The following is a 21,787-nucleotide window of genomic DNA, read 5'->3' as shown; positions in this document are numbered from 1 at the left end:
GCAATATAGATAGGGGTACATATATCTTTTCAAATTAATGTTTTTGTTTTCTTTGGGTAGAGGAATTACTGGTTCATATGGTAGTTCTATTTTTAATTTTTTGAGGAACCTCCATACTGTTTTCCCCAGTGGCTGCACCAGTTTGCATTTCCACCAATAGCGTATGAGGGTTTCTTTTTCTCCACATCCTCACCAACACTTGTTATTTCTTATATTTTTTTATTTTAACCATTCTGGCAGGTGTGAGGTGATATCTTACTGGGGCTTTGATTTGCATTTCTCTGATGATGAGTGATGTTGAGCACCTTTTCATGTGTCTGTTGGCCATCTGGATGTCTTCTTTGGAGAAATGTTTCTTCAGGTCCTCTGCCCTTTTTTAATGGGATTATTTTGTTTTGTTTTGTTTTTTTTAAGTAAACTCTACCCTGAGACCAAGACTCCCATGCTCTACTGACTGAGCCAGCCAGAGTCCCTGGATTATTTGTTTTTTTGGGTGAGTTGTATACGTTCTTTATATATTTTGGATACTAATCCTGTATTGGATAAATTACTTGCAAATATCTTCTCCCCATCAGTAGTTGGCTTTTTGTTTTGTTTTCAAAGCCAAATACTGTGTGGACTCATCTTCCCAGTGCAGAGGCCCCTGTGTGTGGGGAGCCTGGTGTGGAGGGTGCTCCTCTGCGTTTGTGTATGTGGTGTCCCTCCCATGTGTGGTTAGTCTCCTGGAAAGTTCGGTTCCCTGCTGGGACTCCACCCCTCTTACCGTTTTCCCTGTGGCCTCCTCTCTACAGTTAACTGTGGAAAGTCTAGAATGCCAGGCTTTGGGTCATTTTCTGAGTTAGTTGCTCTGATGTGGCTGTTATCTAGGTGTGTGTCCAGGGAATGACATGATCTTTTGATCCTCCTATTCTGCTACCTTCCCAAAAATCTTGGCATTTTAACGTTTTTGGTGGTCACCTTACAGTTTGGTAGTTAAAAGTCTAATGTGGGTTTCACAAGGCTAAAATCAAAGTGTCTGCAGGGCTGCATTCCTTTCTAGAGAAGAATCTGATGCCTTCCCTTTCCAGCTTCTAGAGGCTGCCAAAGTTCTTTGTGTCGTGACCCCTTTCTACCATTTTCAACCCCCAACCATTTTAAGTGTTTAATTCATTGGCATTCATTACATTCACAATGTTGTGTGACAATCACTTCTAAAACTTTTTCATTGCCCCAAAGAAAAAGTCTGCAACCATTAAGCCATAATTCCCCATTCCTCCTCCCCCCACAGCCCCTGATAATCTCTAATCTACTTTCTGTGTCTATAAACTTGCCTATTCTAGGTGCTTCATGTACCTGGAATCATATGATGTTTGTCCTTTTTTACTGGCCCATTTCACTTAGAATATGTTTTCAAGGTTCATCCATGTTGTGATGTGTACTGGAAGTTCATTTCTTCTTATGAACTGAGTAATATTCCATTGTGTCTATATCATATTTTGCTTTTTTATTGGTCCATTGATGGACATTTGGCACTTCCTTCGAGGGCTCTTTAAAAAATAAATTCCCTGGCCTCACCCTTGGGAATTCTGATTCCACAGGTTTGAGGTGAATTCTTCATGATTTTAATTTTTTAATCCCCCATTTTTATTTTATTTTATTTTTATTATTTTTTTAATGTGGCCTTTTTAAAAAAGATTTTTATTTATTTATTTGAGAGAGAGAGAGAGTGAGAGAGAGAGAGAGAGAGAACAGGAGCAGGGGAAGAGGGAGAAGGAGAAGGAGAAGAAGACTCCCACTGAGCAGGGAGTCCGATGTGGGACTCGATCCCAGTACCCTGAGATCATGACCTGAGCTGAAGGCAAGATGCTTAACCGACTGAGCCACCCAGGCGCCCCCCCCATTTTTATTTAAAAAACCTTCAAATCTACAGAAAAATTGAAAGGATATATAATAAATATCCATATGCCATAGAATCTTCATTAGTATTGGTGACACTTTGCCACGTTTCCTTTCCCTCTGTCTGTCTCTCTCCACCTCCCTCCCTCCTTTCCTTCATCCCTTCCATTTTATTAGCTGAACATCTGAAGTAAGAAGCAAACACCATGGCATTTCATGCTTAAATACTTCAGCAAAGGGGCACCTGGGTGGCTCAGTCGGTTAAGCAGCTGCCTTTGGCTCAGGTCATGATCCCACGGTCCTGGGATTGAGCCCCACATTGGGCTCCTTGCTCTGCAGGGAGCCTGCTTCTCCCTCTCCCTCTGCCTGCCACTCTGCCTACTTGTGCTCTCTCTCTATCTCTTTGTCAAATAAATAAATAAAATCTTTAAAATAAAGAAATATGTACATACATACACACATACTTCAGCATGTATCACCTGAGTACAAGGACATTCTTCTACATAATCACAACACCATTATCATGCTCTAGAAATTTAATAATTTCCCATCACCTAAGATCCAGTCCATGTCTAAATTCCCTCATCTTAAAAATGCCTTTCATAACTTCTAATCCAGTATCCATTTGAGGGTCATACGCTGCATTTGGCTGTCTCTTTTGTCTCTTAATCTAGAACAATCCTTCCCCATTTTTATATATTTAAACATTTTTTTTCTCATATTAACCCTTGGGGGGTCCATGAACATTTATTTGTTTGTTTGTTTGTTTGTTTATTTAGAGGGGTAGAGGCAGAGGGAAAGGGAGAGAGAGAGAGCATCTTAAGCAGACTCCACGTCCAGCTCAGAGCGCAACGTGGGGCTCAATCTCCCAACCCTGAGATCATGACCTGTGCCAAAACCACGAGTTAGAAGCTTAACTGACTGAGCCGCCCAGGTGCCACCATAATTCATTTTTTAAAAAGCCCCAGGGTGATTCTGATATGAGTTCAGATTTGGGAACTGCTGAGCTATATAGCAAATAGAGAATGTGACAAGATTTTCAGAGAATTTTATCTTATTAAAGATATATTAAAACCTCAGAGCTGGGAAACAGGACACTGCCGAGACGACGTGTGCTAAAATCAAGATAAGGAAAAGCTGAGTCAATCAATGTGATTTCTACTCCCTGATGCCAAGCCTGGCTTTGTCTCCATCCTCTCTCACAGGATTGACTCTGTACCATCTCACCCCCTGACCCACACCCCTGGCACACCCATTCTCATTTCGGGTGATGCTTGTGGATGTGCATATTATAAATACATAGATAAGAAAAAAATTATGTACGGGTCTGTGCCAAATTATCTTTCCAAGAAGTTACTTTTAACTGTAGTTGGAATTTACCAAGGTATGTAGACTTCATTCACGAGTGGTTTACAAACTTACTTTATATTTCGCACATTTATTCTCTCTCCAGATTTGACATTCTGGGTACAATGAAAAGGAAATTGAGAACAGATATTCATTACCCACTCATTAACTTGGACCTTACTCCTTACATTTGTCCAGTTTTTCGGAAACACCCTAAATATAACCTCTGTGCAGTGGTGGTGAGTAAAATACTATTTAAAATAGCACAAATTTAAAGAAAACTGTAGCATTATCTACTTGAATGCCTACTCTCATCTTTCCCTCACTTCTCCTATATTCTTTTTAAGGCAAAATATAGAGCCTGGAACTTTCTGTGTTGACTTCAAACGGTAGAATAATGGAAAAATAAAATGTTCTGTCCCCGGACTCCTCACTTTCCCTCCACTCATTGGTTATTTCAGATCTGGGGGCATTTGCAAATTAGGCTGTGGGGGCAGCAGAAGTTAGTATCGATAGCTTTATGTTGAATATTCATGAGCCACTCTATGGCCAAACCCCCCTGACACTCCACATGGAATAGTCCCAGAGGAGTCACTGCCTGTGTGCATCTAGTCCTAAGGAAACTCTGTGGGGGTTCCCTTTGGTTCTAAGTCAACCATCATTATTGAGGATTCCCTGAAGGAAAGAAAGCATGGAGTATAATTCAGACCAAATCACCCAGAACTCCCCACAACGTCAAACAGCCCCAAGCACGAAGCCATTCTCCGGGTTTCCATTCTGGATCATGGTGTTAACAGTCTTTAGAACCTGGAGGTCCAGCGGGGCGCACAGCAGATGGGAGGGCTCCCACCAGAGCCCATATGCTTCGCCAGGATCTTCTGATACACCCAAGTCTCATCTACCTATTCAGCTTGTTGAATTAATACATTATAAAATGTTAGTCCCACTCTTTAACCTCTTTCACATCTCAACCATACCTTCAAACTTTAAAAAATGATCCTCCTTTATTTTTCCTCCTTACTTCAAGCCTTGACATTCCCCTTCTTTCTCATTTATCCTGCCCTCACAGGAGCTTTTCCTTCTCACTTCCCTACTGGAGATCTAAAGTGACATCCTCCTCTCTACCACATCAAATTTAGACTCTACTGTGGATTCCAAAATGACACAGGAACCGCCTCCCCTGTATTTCACTGTTTACATTTCTCATTATGTGTTTCTTCTTTAAGAAAATCCAAAAGACAGAGAGCTGAATTTGTTTTAAAAAAAAAAAAGTATGGGGGTGCCTGGGTGGCTCAGTCGTTAAGCGTCTGCCTTCGGCTCAGGTCATGATCCCAGGGTCCTGGGATCGAGCCCCGCATCGGGCTCCCCGCTCAGCCAGGAGCCTGCTTCTCTCCCGCTCCCCCTGCTTGTGTTCCCACTCTAGCTGTCTCTCTCTCTGTGTCAAATAAATAAATAAATAAATAAATAAATAAATAAATAAATCTTTAAAAAAAAAAGTATGTAATTACCTACATTAAGGGAAGATAAACATTTGTATAGAGTCACCCCAAGCCTCCTATAAATTTGTAATCCTTTTAGTGTTTAAATTATTATCAGCTAATTGAGGGGCCAAAAGTTGGTTTTGAAAGAGAAATAGATTTAGAATTTAGAATTTAGAATCAACTGTCAGTTGATGATGGACTGGCAATAAGAACTAAGCATCTTTGAAGCTATGATGTCCGGCCACAGGGAAAGGCCTTGAGTTCTGCTCCTCAAGCTGTAGTCGGCAGGAGCCCTGGCACCACCTCTCCGAAGTAAAGATTTTCAGGCTCCCCCCGAGGCTTACTGACTCAGAACATGGATTTTAGCAAGATCTCCACGTGATCCGAATGCATATTGGAGTTTGAGAAGTATGCTAGACCCCAAACCGATATATTCCCAGCCTTTGCAGGAGCCCTTGAAGAAGAGCTTACTGCTTTACAAGGCGGGCTCTTTACCTGCCAGGTTTGTTTGATTTATTTTACAAACGTATAGGGCTTGCTATGTACCGGGCACCGTTCTAAGCACTTTGCAAAGAATCATTTAATCCTTATATAGCCCTGTGAGGTAAGCACCATTATTATCCCCATTTTACAGGCTGGAGAACAGCACAGAGGGGTTCAATAATCTGCCTCAATCATATCGCCTACAAAGGGCAGAGCCAAGGTCTGAAGTGAGGCATGCTGACCCCCCAGACAGTCCCGTTCTCATTACGCCATTATGCTGCCTCTAATAGTTGATACATATCTGCCTTCCTCCTGTAATTTCTTCTGTTTGTCCTAATTCTGTGCTTTGTAGTAATAACAGTAATAACATAGAGTTACGACAATATATAGTATAATAACATACAGATAACAGTATGTATGTGGCTTTACAGTTAAATACTTGTACATACATGTTAGCAAAATGAAACACATTCTTTTTTTTTTCTTATACATGATGTTCCTTCAAATATTTGAAAGTAGCAAACATATGCTAACAGTATTTACTTCCTTCAACCCTCTTCAAGTGATTGGTTTTTAGAAAGACTTTTTAGGGATGCCTGGGTGGCTTAGTCAGTTGGGCATCTGCCTTCGGCTTGGGTCATGATCCCCGGGTCCTGGGATCAAGCCATCTAAGGGCTCCCTGCTCGGCGGGGAGTCTGCTTCTCCCTCTCCCTCTGCCTGCCACTCTGCCTACTTGTGCTCTCTCTCTGTCAAATAAATAAATAAAATCTTAAAAAAAAAATTAAAAAAAGACTAAAATTTTGAAATATTTCAGGAACAGAAAACACAGTAAGTATTCACATTACCCTCCACCAATGTTAAGAATAAAATATCCTAGATAAAATTGTGTGTATGTTTGGGCGCCTGGGTGGCTCAGTTGGTTAAGCAACTGCCTTTGGCTCAGGTCATGATCCTGGAGTCCTGGGATCGAGTCCTGCATCGGGCTCCCTGGTCAGCGGGGAGTCTGCTTCTCCCTGACCCTCCCCCCTCTCATGCTCTCTCTATCTCATTCTCTCTCTCAAATAAATAAATAAAATCTTTAAAAAAATAAAATAAAATAAAATTGTGTGTATGTTTAATGATCCCACTGCCCTCCACTCCCTGTTGTAACCACTGTTCTGAATTTGGGGTGTATTATTTCTATGCACTCTTTCATACTTTGTGACGCACGTATGTGTCCGTACATGCTATGTAGGATTGTTTTGCATGTTTTATGCATATGGTATCATACTGCACATATTCTTCTGTGACTTTTTCCCCGCATGTTATTTTTATATTCATCCACATGATACATTAGCTTTAGTACAGTCATTGTAACCGCTTTTAGTAATCCATTGTATCTATTTATTGTTTCTCCTGTTGCTGGGCACTTAGGTGTTGCCAGTATTTTGCTTCTACGGTTTTATAGAATGCATTGCCATGTGCTGACACATGGAACTTTGTTTATATATAGATATCTGTGTGTATGTGTGTATGTTTTCCCAGATGACATTTTAAGGATATCTTACCTAAATCTTTCCCTTAATTTATTAACATAGCGAATGACATTGATTTTCTACCTGAGTTTTTTTTTTTTTTGGCTAAAAGTGTTTTTACATTTTTGTATTTATTTTCGCAATTGAGAAACTAATCTAACTTTCTTTCTCATACTGTCTTTTTGTTTTTGTTTTGGGCCTTATTCTAGCCTCATAAAAGGCATTGGCCATTCTATTCTATTCTATTCTCTGGCACAGTTTGTATAAGATACTAATAATTTGTTTCTTTTCTTTTTTTAAAAAATATTTATTCATGAGAGACAGAGAAGCAGGGGCAGAGAGAGAAGCAGGCTCCCCACGGAGCAGGGAGCCCAATGCAGGACTCGATCCCAGGACCCTGGGATCATGACCTGAGCTGAAGGCAGACGCTGAACTGACTGAGCCACCCAGGTGCCCCTATTTCTTCATTTTTTTAAAAAAATAAACTTTTTATTGAAGTAAAACATACATACATAGAAAAAGCCATATCACAAATGCAAAACTCAATGAATTTTCAAAAAGTGGACTGGCCCATGGAACCAGACTACAGTTCAGGTAGGCCCTCACTAATACCCTAACTAGCCTTGTGCCCAATTCTAGTCAGGCAAACCACTGACTCCTGGCAGGGTAGGTTTTGCCAGCTTTTGTGCTGTATGGAAATAGGATCATACAGCATGTACTCTTTTGTGTCTGGCTCTTGTCACTCAAAATTATGCAACGTTCATTCATGCCGTCAACCCTTTGTGTTGTCCAAGCAGCCTATTTTATTTTTGATGGTTTCCAGTAGTTGAGGGTGTGTTAAATGTCCCAAAAGGGAGGATCTTGGTCAGCAGCTAGATTTAGACATACTGGAAGACAGGCCCTCAGGCAGCAGCTTTTAAAGTATGCCAATATATACATACAGTTCTGTGGGACCACATGCATAAAGGCTAGCTGACCACCAAAGCCAAGGCAGTCTGGAGGTGTTCCTTGGGCCACAGTCGGAAAAATCAGGACCCCAGATGAATGTAAAACCTCCCTTCTGGGAGATACCAGTAAGTTGTAGCAAGGCAGAGGGAGAACGTGAAGATGGCATCTACCAGCCTAGAGCCTCGACAGCACCTCTGTTGGCACCTAGTTGTGTGCCAAACCTAAAGCCTTCTCCTCGGGCTTCATGAAGCCCCAGGACAAGCAAATAGGCCTCTTTCACAGAAAGACTGGGCGTGTGTCTCATTCTGCTGTCTGTCCAGTGTCTTGGGGGTGATAGCTTGCCAGGAACTGTCTCTCTGATTGTTGTAATCCTGTAGGACCCAGGAACACAAGCTCCCCCGGCCACCAGAGCTAGGCAGTTATGGGGAATCCCTTGGATGGCATTCACAGAAACCAGCTCCACTCTGGGAGACGCTAGCACTCTGGAGCATGGCAGAGGGGGATGTGAAGATGGCTCCCGCAGGCCTGCAGGACTCCCCATGTGTGCTGAATTAGATGCCTGCCCTTAACGCAGGCCAGTGCTTTAAAATTAGCAGATGAGCCTCATTCACGTCAAGCCTGGGCACCTCTCAATTGGCTGCCTCTGTGTTGCACCCTGGGACAGGTGAGTCTGAACACTTTAAGAGCCGTTATAGCTTGTTATAGCCTTGTGGGTCTCACGGATGCAAGCCCTGTTGGTTTTTGGCGAGTCCCTGGGAGGAGGTGAGCGCACGATTCTACATCGCTATCTTGAGTGAGTACCCCTTTTTTCTTCATTTTTAAAGGGAATAGTCAAGGATTATGCTTGCTGTGTTTTAGTAGCTATACTTTATCAGGTTATTGATACTTCCTTCTATTTTGGTTTTGCTAACACTTTTTGTGCATGTTTGTAAAGGTAGTGAATTTTATTAAATCTTTGTCTCTACAATAATTGAGAAATGGCCCTCCTGAACCCTTTTTAATCTGTTCATATGTTGAATTATATTTATAGATGTTCTAACTTACTACCCTTTACTTTTACTACCCTTGCACTGCTGGGGTAAATACTGTTTGGTCATTATTATCTGAGATGTATTTTGCTTGATTTGGTTTACCACACTTTAGGATTTTGCAATAATCTCTTGAATGAGCGTTATCTCTGCTTTTCTTCCTTATACCCTTTGTCTAGTATAAGTATCAAGGTTAAACGGACCTCATGAGTTAGAGGAGCTTTTCTTCCTCTTGTACAGAAGTTTGTGTAAGGCTGTGGTAAGTTTCTTGAAGGACTGATAGAACTCACCTGTAAGCCCACCTGGGCGTGCACTTCCCTTTGAGGGGTGATTGTTAACTCCTGGTATAATTTCTTTAATGCTTGTAGGTCTATTACAGGCTTTGTATTTTCTTCTTCCATCGGTTTGATAAGTTATAATTTTCTGAGTATTTGTCCATTTCATCAGAGCGTTCAGTTTTCTGGCATAACTTTTTTAGGGTGTTAAAAATTTTTATTTTTCTTTCTCAGAGAGAGAGAGAGAGAACGAGAGCAGGAACACAAGCAGGGGGAGTGGGAGAGGGAGAAGCAGGCTTCCCGCCGAGCAGGGAGCCCGATGTGGGACTCGATCCCAGGACCCTGGGATCATGACCTGAGCCGAAGGCAGGCGCTTAACAACTGAGCCACCCAGGCGCCCCCCCCAAAATTTAAAATTTCTGCTGGATCTTTAGATATCTGTACCTTTTTTTCATTTCTAATTTTATGTACTTACCATTGCTTTGTATTTTTTTCTTGATCAATCTTATTAATGTCTATATTGTTGAAGTCTTTTCAAAGGACCAACTTTTGATTTTTTGATTCTCCTTATATCTTTGTTTTCTGGTTCATTGATCTTCTAATTTTATTATCTTTTTCCACTTTTCTTGGGTTCATTCTCTTACTGTTTTAACCTGGGAGCTTAGTTCATTAACATTCAGTCTGTTCTTTCACATATAAGCATTTAAAACTACAGATGTTTCTCTAGATAGTATGTTCACTGCCTACCACCTTTTTAATTATAGAACCCTTCAAACACAAAATAGAGAGGACAATATAAGGAACCCTAATGCATCCATTACCCAGCATTATAGATGAGCTATCAACTCACCTATAATACCTGACCCACTCTGCTCCCTGAACCATATTATTTTTGTATTATATATCTTTTTTGCATTGACTGCTAGTTTTATTGTGTTAAAAGATTATGATCTGTATAAAACAAATTCTTTTACATGTGTTGAGGCTTGTGTATTTCTATTTATTAGGATCCAGCTTCCTTATGTCATGGAAGTTAAACTTGTGTTATTCAAAGCTATCTCTACTGTTGTTTGTTTGACTAATTGATGGTTGAAAGAACTGTATTGAAGTCTTTTTTTTTTTCCTTCATTTTAAAGAGAACAATTAACAATGATACTTGCTGTAGCTTTTTAGTAGCTACACTTTATCAGGGTATGGATTTTTCCTTCTATTCTGGTTTTGCTAACAGTTTTGTGCATGTTTGTAAAGGTATTGAATTTCATTAAACTTTTTTTCCAACAATAATTGAGATGCAATGGTTTTCCTGAATCCTTTATAATCTGTTAATATGGTCAATTACATTTAAAGATTTTCTAATTTTACTACACTTGCATTGCTGGGATAAATACTATTTGGTCATTATTTTTAAAATTTTTATTTAAATTCAATTAATTAACATGTAATGTATTATTAGTTTCAGAGGTAGAGGTCAGTGATTCATCAGTCTTATAAAATACCCAGTGCTTATTATATCACATGCCCTCAGTGTCCATTACCCAGTTACACCCCACTCTCCTCCCCTCCAGCAGCGCTCAATTTGTTTCCTATGATTGAGTGTCTTATGGTTTGTCTCCCTCTCTGATTTCGTCTTGTTTTATTTTTTTCCTCCCTTCCCCATGATCCTCTGTTTTGTTTCTTAAATTCCACAGATGAGTGAGATCATGTCATACTTGTCTTTCTCTGATTGACTCATTTTGCTTAGCATAATACCCTCTAGTTCCATCCACATCGTTGCAAATGGCAAGATTTCATTTTTTTGATAGCTGAGTAGTATTCAATTGTGTGTGTGTATCTTTATTTAAAGATTTTATTTATTTATAAGAGAGAGCGAGAGCAGAAGCAGGAGGAGCAGAGAAGGAGAGGGAGAAGCAGGCTCCCTGCTGAGCAAGGAGCCCAATGTGGGACTCAATCCCAGGACCCTGGGATCATGACCTGAGGCGAAGGTAGCCACCTAACCGACTAAGCCACCCAGGCATCTCTATGCCACATCTTCTTTATCCATTCATCTGTCAATGGACATCTGGGCTCTTTCTGTAGTTTGGCTATTGTGAACATTGCTGCTATAAACATTGGGGTGCAGGTGCCCCTTCATTTTACATCTGTATCTTTGGGTAAATCCCTAGTAGTGCAATTGCTGGATTGTAGGGTAGCTCCGTTTTCAACTTTTTCTTTTTTTTTTTTCATTTTCAACTTTTTGAGGAACCTCCATACTGTTTTCCAGAGTGGCTGCACCAGCTTGCATTCCCACCAACAGTGTAGGAGGGTTTCCTTTTCTCCGCATCCCCGCCAACATCTGTCGTTTCCTGACTTGTTAACTTTAGCCATTCTGACTGGTGTGAGATTGTATCTCATTGAGGTTTTGATTTGTATTTGCCTGATACAGAGTGATGTTGAGCACATTTTCATGTGTCTGTTGGCCATTTGGATGTCATCTTTGCAGAAACGTCTGTTCATGTCTTCTGCCCTTTTCTTGATTGGATTATTTGTTCTTTGGGTATTGAGTTTGATAAGTTCTTTATAGATTTTGGATACTAGCCCTTTCTCTGATATGTCATTTGCAAATATCTTCTCCCATTCTGTTGGTTGTCTTTTGGTTTTGTTGATTGTTTCCTTTGCTGTGCAAAAGCTTTTTATCTTGATGAAGTCCCAAGAGTTCATTTTTACCTTTGTTTCCTTGCCTTTGGAGACGTGTCCAGCAAGAAGTTGCCGTGGCTGAGGTCACAGAGGTTGCTGCCTGTGTTCTCCTCTAGGATTTTGATGGTTTCCTGTCTCACATTTAGGTCTTTCATCCATTTTGAGTCTATTTTTTTGTGTGGTGTAAGGAAATGGTCCAGTTTCATTCTGCATGTGGCTGTCCAATTTTCCCAACATCATTTGTTGAAGAGACTCTCTTTTTTCCATTGGACATTCTTTCCTGTTTTGTCAAAGATTAGTTGACCATAGAGTTGAGGGTCCATTTCTGGGCTCTCTATTCTCTTCCATTGATCTATGTGTCTGTTTTTGTGCCAGTACCAGACTGTCTTGATGATGACAGCTTTGTAATAGAGCTCGAAGTCTGGGATTGTGATGACACCAGCTTTGGTTTTCTTTTTCAACATTCCTTTGGTTATTCGGGGTCTTTTCTGGTTCCATACAAATTTTAGGATTATTTCTTCCAACTCTGTGAAAAAAGTTGATGGTATTTTGATAGGGATTGCATTGAATGTATAGCTTATTCTAGGTAGCATAGACATTTTAACAATATTTGTTCTTCTAATCCATGAGCATGGAATGTCTTTCCATTTCTTTGCATTGTCTTAAATTTCTTTCATCAGTGTTTTATAGTTTTCAGAGTACAGGTCTTTCACCTCTTTGGTTAAGTTTATTCCTAGATATTTTATAGTTCTGGTGCAATTGTAAATGGAATTGTTTTCTTAATTTCACTGTATTCTGCCTCATTATTAGTGTATAGGAATGCAACAGATTTCTGTACATTGATTTTATATCCTGCAACTTTACTGAAATCATTTATCAGTTCTAGTTGTTTTTTTGGTCTTTAGTTTTTTGAGTGTTTAGGGTTTTCTACATGTCATCTGCAAACAGAGTTTTACTTCTTCCTTACAAATTTGGATGACTTTTATTTCTTTATGTTGTCTAATTTCTGTGGCTAGGACTTCCAGTACTATGTTGAATAAAAGTGGTGAGAGTGGACATTCTTGTCTTATTCCTGATCTTAGGGGGAAAACTCTCAGGTTGTCCCCATTGAGAATGATGCTGACTCTGGGTTTTCATTTATGGCATTTATTATGTTAAGATTATTGTTCCCTCTAGACCTACTTTGCAGAGTGTTTTTATCATGAATGAATATTGTACTTTGTCAAATGCTTTTTCTATATCTATTGGAATGATCATACGGTTTTTATTGTTTATCTTATTGATGAAATGTATCACATTGTTTTGTAAATATTGAACCGCCCTTGCATCCTAATATGAGATCCCACTTGTGGGGCGCCTGGGTGGCTCAGATGGTTAAGTGTCTGCCTTCAGCTCAGGTCATGATCCCAGGGTCCTGTGATGATGCCCCACATCGGGCTCCCTGCTCAGTAGAGAGCCTGCTTCTCCCTCTCCCTCTGCCTGCCGCTCTGCCTACTTGTGCTCTCTATCTCTCTGTCAAATAATAAAATCTTAAAAAAAAAAAAAAAATAAATCCCACTTGTTTGTGGTAAATGATTTTTTTAATAAGCTGTTTGATTTGGTTTGCTAATATTTTGTTGAGGATTTTTGGATCTATATTCATGAGAAATATTGGCCTGTAGTTCTCTTTTTGTGTGTATGTGTGTGTGTGTGTGTGTTTTAATCTGATTTTGGTATCAGGGTGATACTGGTCTCATAGAATGAATTTGGACATTTTCCTTCCTCTTGAATTTTTTGGACTAGTACAAGAAGAATGACATTAGCTCTTCTTTACATGTTTGGTAGAATTCACCTGTGAAGCCATCTGGTCCTGGACTTCAGTTTTTTGGGGAGTTTTTTGGTTACTGCTTCAATTTCATTGCTGGTGATGGATCTGTTCAAATTTTCTATTTCTTCTTCTTTAGCTTTGGTAGGTTATATGTTTCTAGATATTTATCCATTTCTTCTATGCTGTCCAATTTGTTGGCATATAGATTTTCATAATATTCTGTTACAATTGTTTGTATTTCTGTGGTGTTATTTCTCCTCTTTTGTTAGTAATTTTCTTTATTTGGTTCTATCTTTTTTTCAATGAGTCTTGCTAGAGGTTTATCAATTATGTTATCTTTTCAAAGAATCAGCACCTGGTTTCATTGTTCTGTCCTATTGTTTTTTTAGTTTATCATTTATTTCTGCTCTAATCTTTATTATTTCCTTCCTTCTGCTGTTTTGGGGTTGTACTTGTTCTTCTTTTTCTAGCTCCTTTCGGCCTAAGGTTAGGTTTTTGAGCTTTTTCTTGCTTCTTGAGGTAGCCCTGTATTGCTATAAACTTCCCTCTTAGAACTGCTTTTGCTGCATCCCAAAGATTTTAGATCATTTTGTTTTCATTTGCATTTGTTTCCATGTAACTTTTTATTTCTTTGATTTCTTGGTTGACCCACTCAGTGTGTACTAGCATGTTATTTAACTTCCACGTATTTGTGCTCTTTCCAGAGTCTTTCTTGTTTATTTCTAGTTTGATAGCGTTGTGGTCAGAAAAGATGCATGGTATGCTTTGATCTTCTTGAATTTGTCAAGACTTGTTTTGTGGCCTAACATGTGATCTATTCTGGAGAATGTTCCTTGTGTACTTGAAAAGAATGTGTAGTCTGATGTCTTAGGATGGAATGTTTGAATATATCTGGTGAATCCATCTGGTCCATTGTGTCATCATTCGAAGCCATTGTTTTCTTGTTGATTTTCTGTTTAGATAATGTGTCCATTGATGTAAGAGGGGTGTTAAAGTCCTTTACTATTATTATATTATTATCAATTAGTTCCTTTATGTTTGTTATTAACTGTTTTATGTATTTGGGTGCTTCTATGTTGGGTGCATAAATATGTACAATTATTATAGCCTCTTGTTGGATTGTCCCCTTTATTTTTATGTAGTGTCCTTCTTTGTCTCCTGTTACAGTCTTTGTTTTAAAGTCTATTTTGTGGGGCACCTGGGTGGCTCAGTTGGTTAAGCATCTGCCTTTGGCTCAGGTCATTACCTCAGGGTCCTGGGATCGGGCTCCCTGCTCAGTGGGGAGTCTGCTTCTCTCTCTCCCTGTGTGTGTGCTCTCTCTCTCTCTCAAATAAATAAATTAAATATTTAAAAAAAAATCTATTTTGGGGGCGCCTGGGTGGCTCAGTCGGTTAAGCGGCTGCCTTCGGCTCAGGTCATGATCCCAGGGTCCTAGGATCGAGCCCCGCATCGGGCTCCCTGCTCAGCAGAGAGCCTGCTTCTCCCTTTCCCTCTGCCTGTCGCTCTGCCTACTTGTGCTATCTCTCTGTCAAATAAATAAATTTTAAAAAATAAAATAAATTAAAAAAAAAAATAAAAAAAATAAATAAAAAATCTATTTTGTCTGATGTAAGTACTGCTACCCCAGATTTCTTTTGGCATCCATTTGCATGATAAATATTTCTGCATTCCACCCACCCCTACCCCCCACTTTCAATCTGCAGGTCTCTCTTGGTCTGAAATGAGTCTCTTGTAGGCAGCATATAGATGGGTCTTTTTTTTTTTTTTTTTTTTTTTTAAATCCACGCTGTCATCTCATGTCTTTTGACTGGAGCATTCAGTCCATTTATATTCAAAGTAATTATTGATAGATATGTATTTATTGCTATTTTGTTACTTGGTTTGTGGTTGTTTCTGTAGGTATTCTCTGATCCTTTCTTGCTCTCTTTCATGTTTTGTTGGCTTTCTTTGATATACTTGGATTCCTTTTTCTTTATTCGTTGCATATACATCATTGTTTTTGATTCATGGTTACCATTAGTTTTTTGTTTTTTTTTTTAATTTTTTTTTTTAAGATTTTTTATTTATTTATTTGAGAGAGAGAATGAGAGACAGAGAGCACGAGAGGGACGAGGGTCAGAGGGAGAAGCAGACCCCCTGCCGAGCAGGGAGCCCGATGTGGTACTCGATCCCGGGACTCCAGGATCATGACCTGAGCCGAAGGCAGTCGCTTAACCAACTGAGCCACCCAGGCGCCCTACCATTAGTTTTGTATATAACATCTTCTGCAGATAGCAGTGTATATTAAGTTGATGGTCACTTAGTTTAATCCCATTCTTTACTTCTCTACCCCCCATGTTTTAGGTATATGGTGTCATATTTTGCATCCTTTTATTTTATGAGTCCCTTGATTGATTTACAGAAATATTTATTTTTACTGCTTTTGTGTTTTTTACTTTTCATACTCTCACTGATGGTCTTTCTTTCCATTCAAAGTGTCCCCTTTAATATTTCTTGTAGGGCTGGTTTAGTGGTCCTGAACTCCTTCAGTTTTTGTCTGAGAAACTATCTCTCCTTCTCTTTTGAATGATAGCCTTGCTGGATAGAGTATTCTTGCCTGTAGATTTTCCTTTTCAGCACTTTGCACACCAGAGGGGGGTGACATGAGATAGTCAAAGTTCCTGCTGAAAAATCCGCTTACAGCCTTATGGGGTTTCACTTGTATGTAACTGTCTTCTTTTTCTTTAAAAAACCTTGTTATCACTACTTTTTGCCATTTTAATTACCTTGTGTCTTGGTGTGGACTTCCTTGCATTGAATTTTGGTGGGAATCTCTGTGCCTCCTGGACCTGGATATCTGTGTCCTTCCCCAGATTAAGGAAGTTTTCAGCTATTATTTCTTCATATGAATTTTCTGCCCCCTTATTTCTATTTCTTCTGAGATCCCTATAATGTGGATGTTGTTATACTTGATGGAGTCACCGAGTTCCCTGAGACTATTCTCAATTTAAGTAATTTTCTTTCCTCTCCTTTGCTCAGCTTGGTTACTTTCCATTACTCTGCCTTCCAAATCATTAATTTGTTCCTCTGATTCGTCTAGCATGCTATTTATGCCATCAAGTGTATTTTTAATTTCATTTATTGTGTTCTTCATCTCTGACTTGTTCTTTTTTTAATATTTATAAGCTATATTTATTATTTTTCTGACCAAAGTACAATGATTTTTAAATCTCCGTAAATAACAACAACAACAACAAAAGTATTCAAGAACATAAAACACAAACGGGAAATTAACCATTAGATGTTTTTACTTCATACCAACCTGACATTTAGTCTAGAAGATAAACAAAAACACTTTGAAGCATTGCTAAAATGCTAACCAAATCATTTTATCATTTACATATCTTACCCTCAGAATTATGTCAGAATAAAGCTGACAGTTCTGCCAGGATCTGAATCCCCAGTGACCCCATCCCAATCTTTGGAAGCAAAGAGGATGCCCTGTCACACAACTTTATATAAGTTGTAATAAAACAAAACCTATGTTTTCTTACCTTCCTGTAGGAAACGGTCAGCCTTTTAATAAATACTAAAACACTCTTATGAGTTTGTTTACCAAACACATTTTACAAGAACCAACTACACAAAAAGTTTCTTTGGAATTTGGTCTACAAATTCACTTAACAGGTCGGAAATTTAAAACCTATAAGAAAATGAGGAAGTAGGGAATTCCTAATCCTAACCTGCTGCAATTATTAAAGGGATATACACACATACTGAAAAGTTTTGCTCACAGACGGCACGAACTATAAAAGGGATATGCTTTTTGAGTAAAACAAAGAACTAGCTGATATCCTTTTTTGTTTTTTATCTCTGTGTTAAGGGTCTCACTGATGCCCTCCACTCTTAAGTCCAGTGAGTATCTTTGAGATCATTACTGAAGTTCTCTTATCAGGCATATCACTTGTATCCATTTCACTTTGGTCTCTTTCTGTGGTTTGGTCCTGATCTTTCATTTGGGAGAGGTTTCTCTGTCTCTTCATTTTGTCTAACTCTCTGTGTCCATTTAATTCTCTGTGTTAGGGAAGTCAGCTACTTCTCTTGCTCTTAATGGAAATAGTTCTATGAAGAAGAGGTCCTGTAGTGCCCCACAGCACAGTGTCCCCTGTCCCCTAGGACCTCGCGCGTCAGGGAGTGTGTCCTATGTATGTTGTGCTGTGGAATCATGGCCTCTTTTTCCTTCAGTCCAGTGTCTGCAGAGGCTGTCTTTGCCTGTTGTGGGCCCTGAGGTGTGTGGTGGTCTGCTTGCAAAAGGAGACCTGCCCCACCACTGCTGGAAGTGATGTCCCCCGAGACCTGCAGTTCAGGCGATGTGGTGCTAACAGGTTTGTACTGGTCTTTTGGGGGAAGGGGCCACAGGGCCAGGACTGACGTGAGCAGGCCTGGGAAGGACAGATCTGCCCAAGCGTCGGGGGTTGGGGCTTGATGCAAGCACATTAGGAGCTTCGGTGCTGTGCTCTGTCCCGCAGGCGGCCGTTGTTATGCGGGGGTGTGTGTGGGGGACACAAGGGAGGGAAACTGCGCCTGCCAACTCCTCTCTTCCTGGAGTGGTCTCCCTGTGATCCCTGCCTCTCCAGGCCACACTCCGAGATGAGCAAATCCCTCGCCCTCCCGACTGCCCCAGGCCTTTTTCAAACTGCTGGTTCTACACAGTATCTGCACAGGCTGTTTGTCCCACTGTCTCTTTAGAGGGCGGGGACTCTGCTTCCTAACGCCCTCCAGTCTCTCCCAGGGCCAAGCCCGATGCTTTTTAAAATTCCAGGCAAGCCCTGCAGATGTTAAGTACTCACGAAATTCAGCCCCTGTCACTATAAAAGGCAAATATTACAGAGATTCGTCCTCCCCGTTTATGGGCTCCCCAGTGTGAAGGTCTGTTTTCCGCCCTTCTCAGTGCCATCTGCTTTGCTCCCAGACCGCATCTTCACCCTTCCTACCTTCCTCCATGTGGCCTCTTTCCTGTCTTGAGTTGTGGAGTTTGTTCTGGCAGTCTTTGTGTTGTTTGCTAGGTGATTTGTGCTGATATGGGTGTTATCTAGATGGATCTGTGGGATGAGGCCAACTTGGGGTCCTTCTACTCCACCATCTCCCCAGCCCTCTGGGTATTAATTTTGTATCCTGTAACTTTACTGAATTCATTTATTCTAGTAGTTTTTTGGTGGAGTCATTAGGATTGTCTATGTAGAGTATCATGTCATCTGCAAATAGTGACAGTTTAACTTCTTTACCAATACGGATGCCTCTTTTTTCTCTTTTTGTTGTCTGCTTGCTATAGCTAAGACTTCCAGTATTATGTTGAATAAAAGTGAGAGTGGGCATCCTTGTCTTGTTCCTGATTTTGGAGGAAAAGTTCTGTTTTTCACCATTGAATGTTAGCTATGGATTTGTCATATATGGCCTTTATTATATTGAGGTATGTTCCTTCTAAACCCACTTTACTGAGACTTTAAAATGAATGGATGTTATACTTTGCCAAATGCTTTTTCTGCATCTATGGAGGTGATCATGTGATTTTTATGCCTTGTTTTGTTGATGTAGTGTATCATGTTTATTGATTTGCAAATATTAAACCATCCTTGCATCTCCAGAATAAATTCCACTTGATTGTGGTGAATGATTTTTTTTTTTTCAGTATACAAATTGTCACAAATTTGAATGTCATTCTGACGCAGGGGCCATGCTAATCTCTATCATTCCAATTTTAGTATATGTGCTGTTGAAGTGAGCATGGTGAATAATCCTTTAACGTGTAGTTGAAAGCAGTTTCATATTTTGTGGAGGATTATTTAAAAAGATCTTATTTACTTATTTGAGAGAGACAGCATGAGAGTGCAAGCAAGGACAAGTGTTGGGGGGGGGTCGGGGGAAGGGCAGAGAGAGAGGGAGAAGCAGGCTCCCCACTGAACAGGGAGCCCGATGCAGGACTTGATCCCAGGCCCCCCAGGTCATGACCTGAGCCGAAGGCAGATGCTTAACCAACTGAGCCACCAAGGTACTATTTTTGTGGACGATTTTTGCCTCTATGTTCATCAGGGATATTGGCCTATAGCATTTTTGTGGTGACTTTTGTTTTGGTATCAGGATGATCCTGGCTTCATAGAATAAATTTGGAAGCTTTCCTTCCTCTTCTATTTTTTTGGAATAGTTTGAGAAGAATGGGTATTACTCTTCTTTAAATGTTGGGCAGAATTCCCCTGTGAAGCAATCTGGTCTGGAACTTTTATTTTTTGGTAGGTTTTTGTTTGTTTGTTTTTGTTTTTTTTTGAAGATTTTATTTATTCATTTGAGCGAGAGCACACGTGTAAACACAAGCAGGGGGGAGAGGCAGAGGGAGAAGAAGACTCCTGCTGAGCAGGGAGCCAGATGCAGGGCCTGGAGATCACGACCTGAGCTGAAGGCAGATGTTCAACCAACTGAGCCACCCAGGTGCCCCTTTGGTAGATTTTTGAACACTAGGTCACTTTTGTTACTAGTGATTGGTCTCTTCAGGTTTTCTATTTCCTCCTGATTCAATTTTGGAAGATTATGTTTCTAGGAATGTATCCATTTCTTCTAGGTTGTCTAATTTGTTGGTATATAATTTTTTATAATATTTTCTTATAACCCTTTGTATTTCTGTCATGTTGGTGGTTACTCCTCTTCTTTCATTTCTCATTTTATTTATTTGGGTCCGTTCTCTTTTTTTCTTGATGAATCTGGCTAAGGGTTCATCAATTTTATCTTTTCAAGGAACCAGCTCTTGGTTTCATTAATTTTTTTCTATTTTAAAAAATCTCTATACCTTTATTTCTGCTCTGATCTTTACTATTTTCTTCCTTCTACTAACCTTGGGCTTTGTTATTTTTCTAATTCCTTTAGATGTAAAGTTAGGTTGTTTATTTGAGGTTTTTCTTGTTCCTTGAGGCAGGCCTGTATTACTATAAACTTCCCTCTTAGAACTGCTTTTGCTGCATCCCAAAGATTTTGGACCATTTGTGTTTTCATGTATTTTTTTTCTTTATAACTTTGATTGCTTCATTGACCTATTGGTTGTTTAGTATCATGTTTATTAGCCTCCCCGTGTTTTGTGTTTTTTCCAGTTTTTTTCTTGTGATTGATTTCTAATTTTACACTGTTGTAGTCTGAAAAGATGCATGGTATGGTTTCAATCTTCTTAAATTTACTGCCATTTTTTTGTGGCCTATCATATGATCTATTCTGGAGAATATTGTGTATGTACTTGAAGGTGTATTTTTTTTTTTATGGTATGTTTGTATATATCTGTTATGTCCATCTGTCTATTGTTTCATTCAAAGACATGGTTTCCTTATTTTTTTTTTTTCTTCCTGGATGATCTGTCCATTGATGTAAGTGCGGTTTTAAGGTTCTCTACTATTATTGTATTATTATCAATTTATCTCTTTATGTCTGTTAATATTTGCTTTATATATTTAGGTACTCCACTGTTGGGTGCATAGGTATTTACAATTGTTATGTCCTCTTGTTGGATTGATCCCTTCACTGTTATCTGAAGTGGTGTGGGCCTGGAGTATTCCAGCATGCTTTGCGCCTGTCACCTTGGCATAAATGCTAGAGCTATTGTGAGCGCTAACCAGGGGGGGTTCCCAGTGTGTACTGGCTGTGGTCACCTTGGTGGGACAGCTGGGGCTGGTATGGGCTAGGCCTGGGGACAGGCTGGTTAGGGCGCCTGGACTGTGCACTGGTCTATGCTGTCAGGGTGGAAGGCAGCATAAATGGTATCCATCAGCCCCTCCCACCCGGAAAGTGTTCTAGCAGCAACCCTGCTGTTCGGCAGAATTTTAGGGCTGGCTCTTTTACATGCTGGTTGCTCTCTTAAACTGCTGTTTTTTTTTTTGTTTTTCCTATGCCCAAGGATAGGAATCTGTTCCTGGTCCTCAGTACTATCCCTCCCCACAGACCCTTCATTACTGGGTCTCCATTTCTCTTGCTGTTCTCTTTTGCTGTTCTTCTGTTGTACAAAAGCTGTTCAGTTGGCCCTCAGTTCTTCTTCAAGAGGAGTTGCTTTATAAATAGATGTAATTTGGTGTGTTCTGTGGAGAAAGTGAATTCAGAGTCTTCCTACATCACCATCTTGGATCAGATCTCCCCTGGCTGAATTATTTTTTATTCTGGTTCTTTAAGGGTGAGGACTCAGATTCCTATTTCCGTCTGGCTCTCCTAGCATTAAGTCCCACTGATTTTTGAAGCTCCCAAAGTGAATCCCCACTGGTTCTCAAAGCCAGATGTTAGGAACTCATCTTCCCAGGGCACGTCCCCAGTGTTAGGGGTGCCTGGTGTGGGGTCTGATCCTCTCCCTTCT

The 21,787-nt window shown here is 40.0% G+C and overlaps 1 protein-coding gene and 1 non-coding gene across 2 annotated transcripts in view; one reads left to right on the top strand and one right to left on the bottom strand.

Annotated features, from left to right (window-relative positions):
* The window catches only part of USP50 (ubiquitin specific peptidase 50), a 34,931-nt gene that overhangs the window by 6,570 nt on the left and 6,574 nt on the right, over positions 1-21,787 (top strand). Inside the window, exon 6 of the mRNA XM_032417171.1 lies at positions 3,329-3,461. Within this exon, the coding sequence (XP_032273062.1) occupies positions 3,329-3,461 (133 nt within the window). The remainder of the gene's footprint in view (positions 1-3,328; positions 3,462-21,787) is intronic.
* On the bottom strand, positions 19,095-19,196 carry LOC116640892. The gene has a single exon (XR_004301108.1). It is a non-coding gene; the product is annotated as a U6 spliceosomal RNA (small nuclear RNA).

Source organism: Phoca vitulina, unplaced genomic scaffold, assembly GCF_004348235.1.
Source record: "Phoca vitulina isolate PV1807 unplaced genomic scaffold, GSC_HSeal_1.0 scaffold20, whole genome shotgun sequence".
Lineage (NCBI taxonomy): Eukaryota > Metazoa > Chordata > Mammalia > Carnivora > Phocidae > Phoca > Phoca vitulina.
Note: the sequence above shows the minus strand (reverse complement) of the source record. Positions and strands in the feature narration are given on the sequence as shown.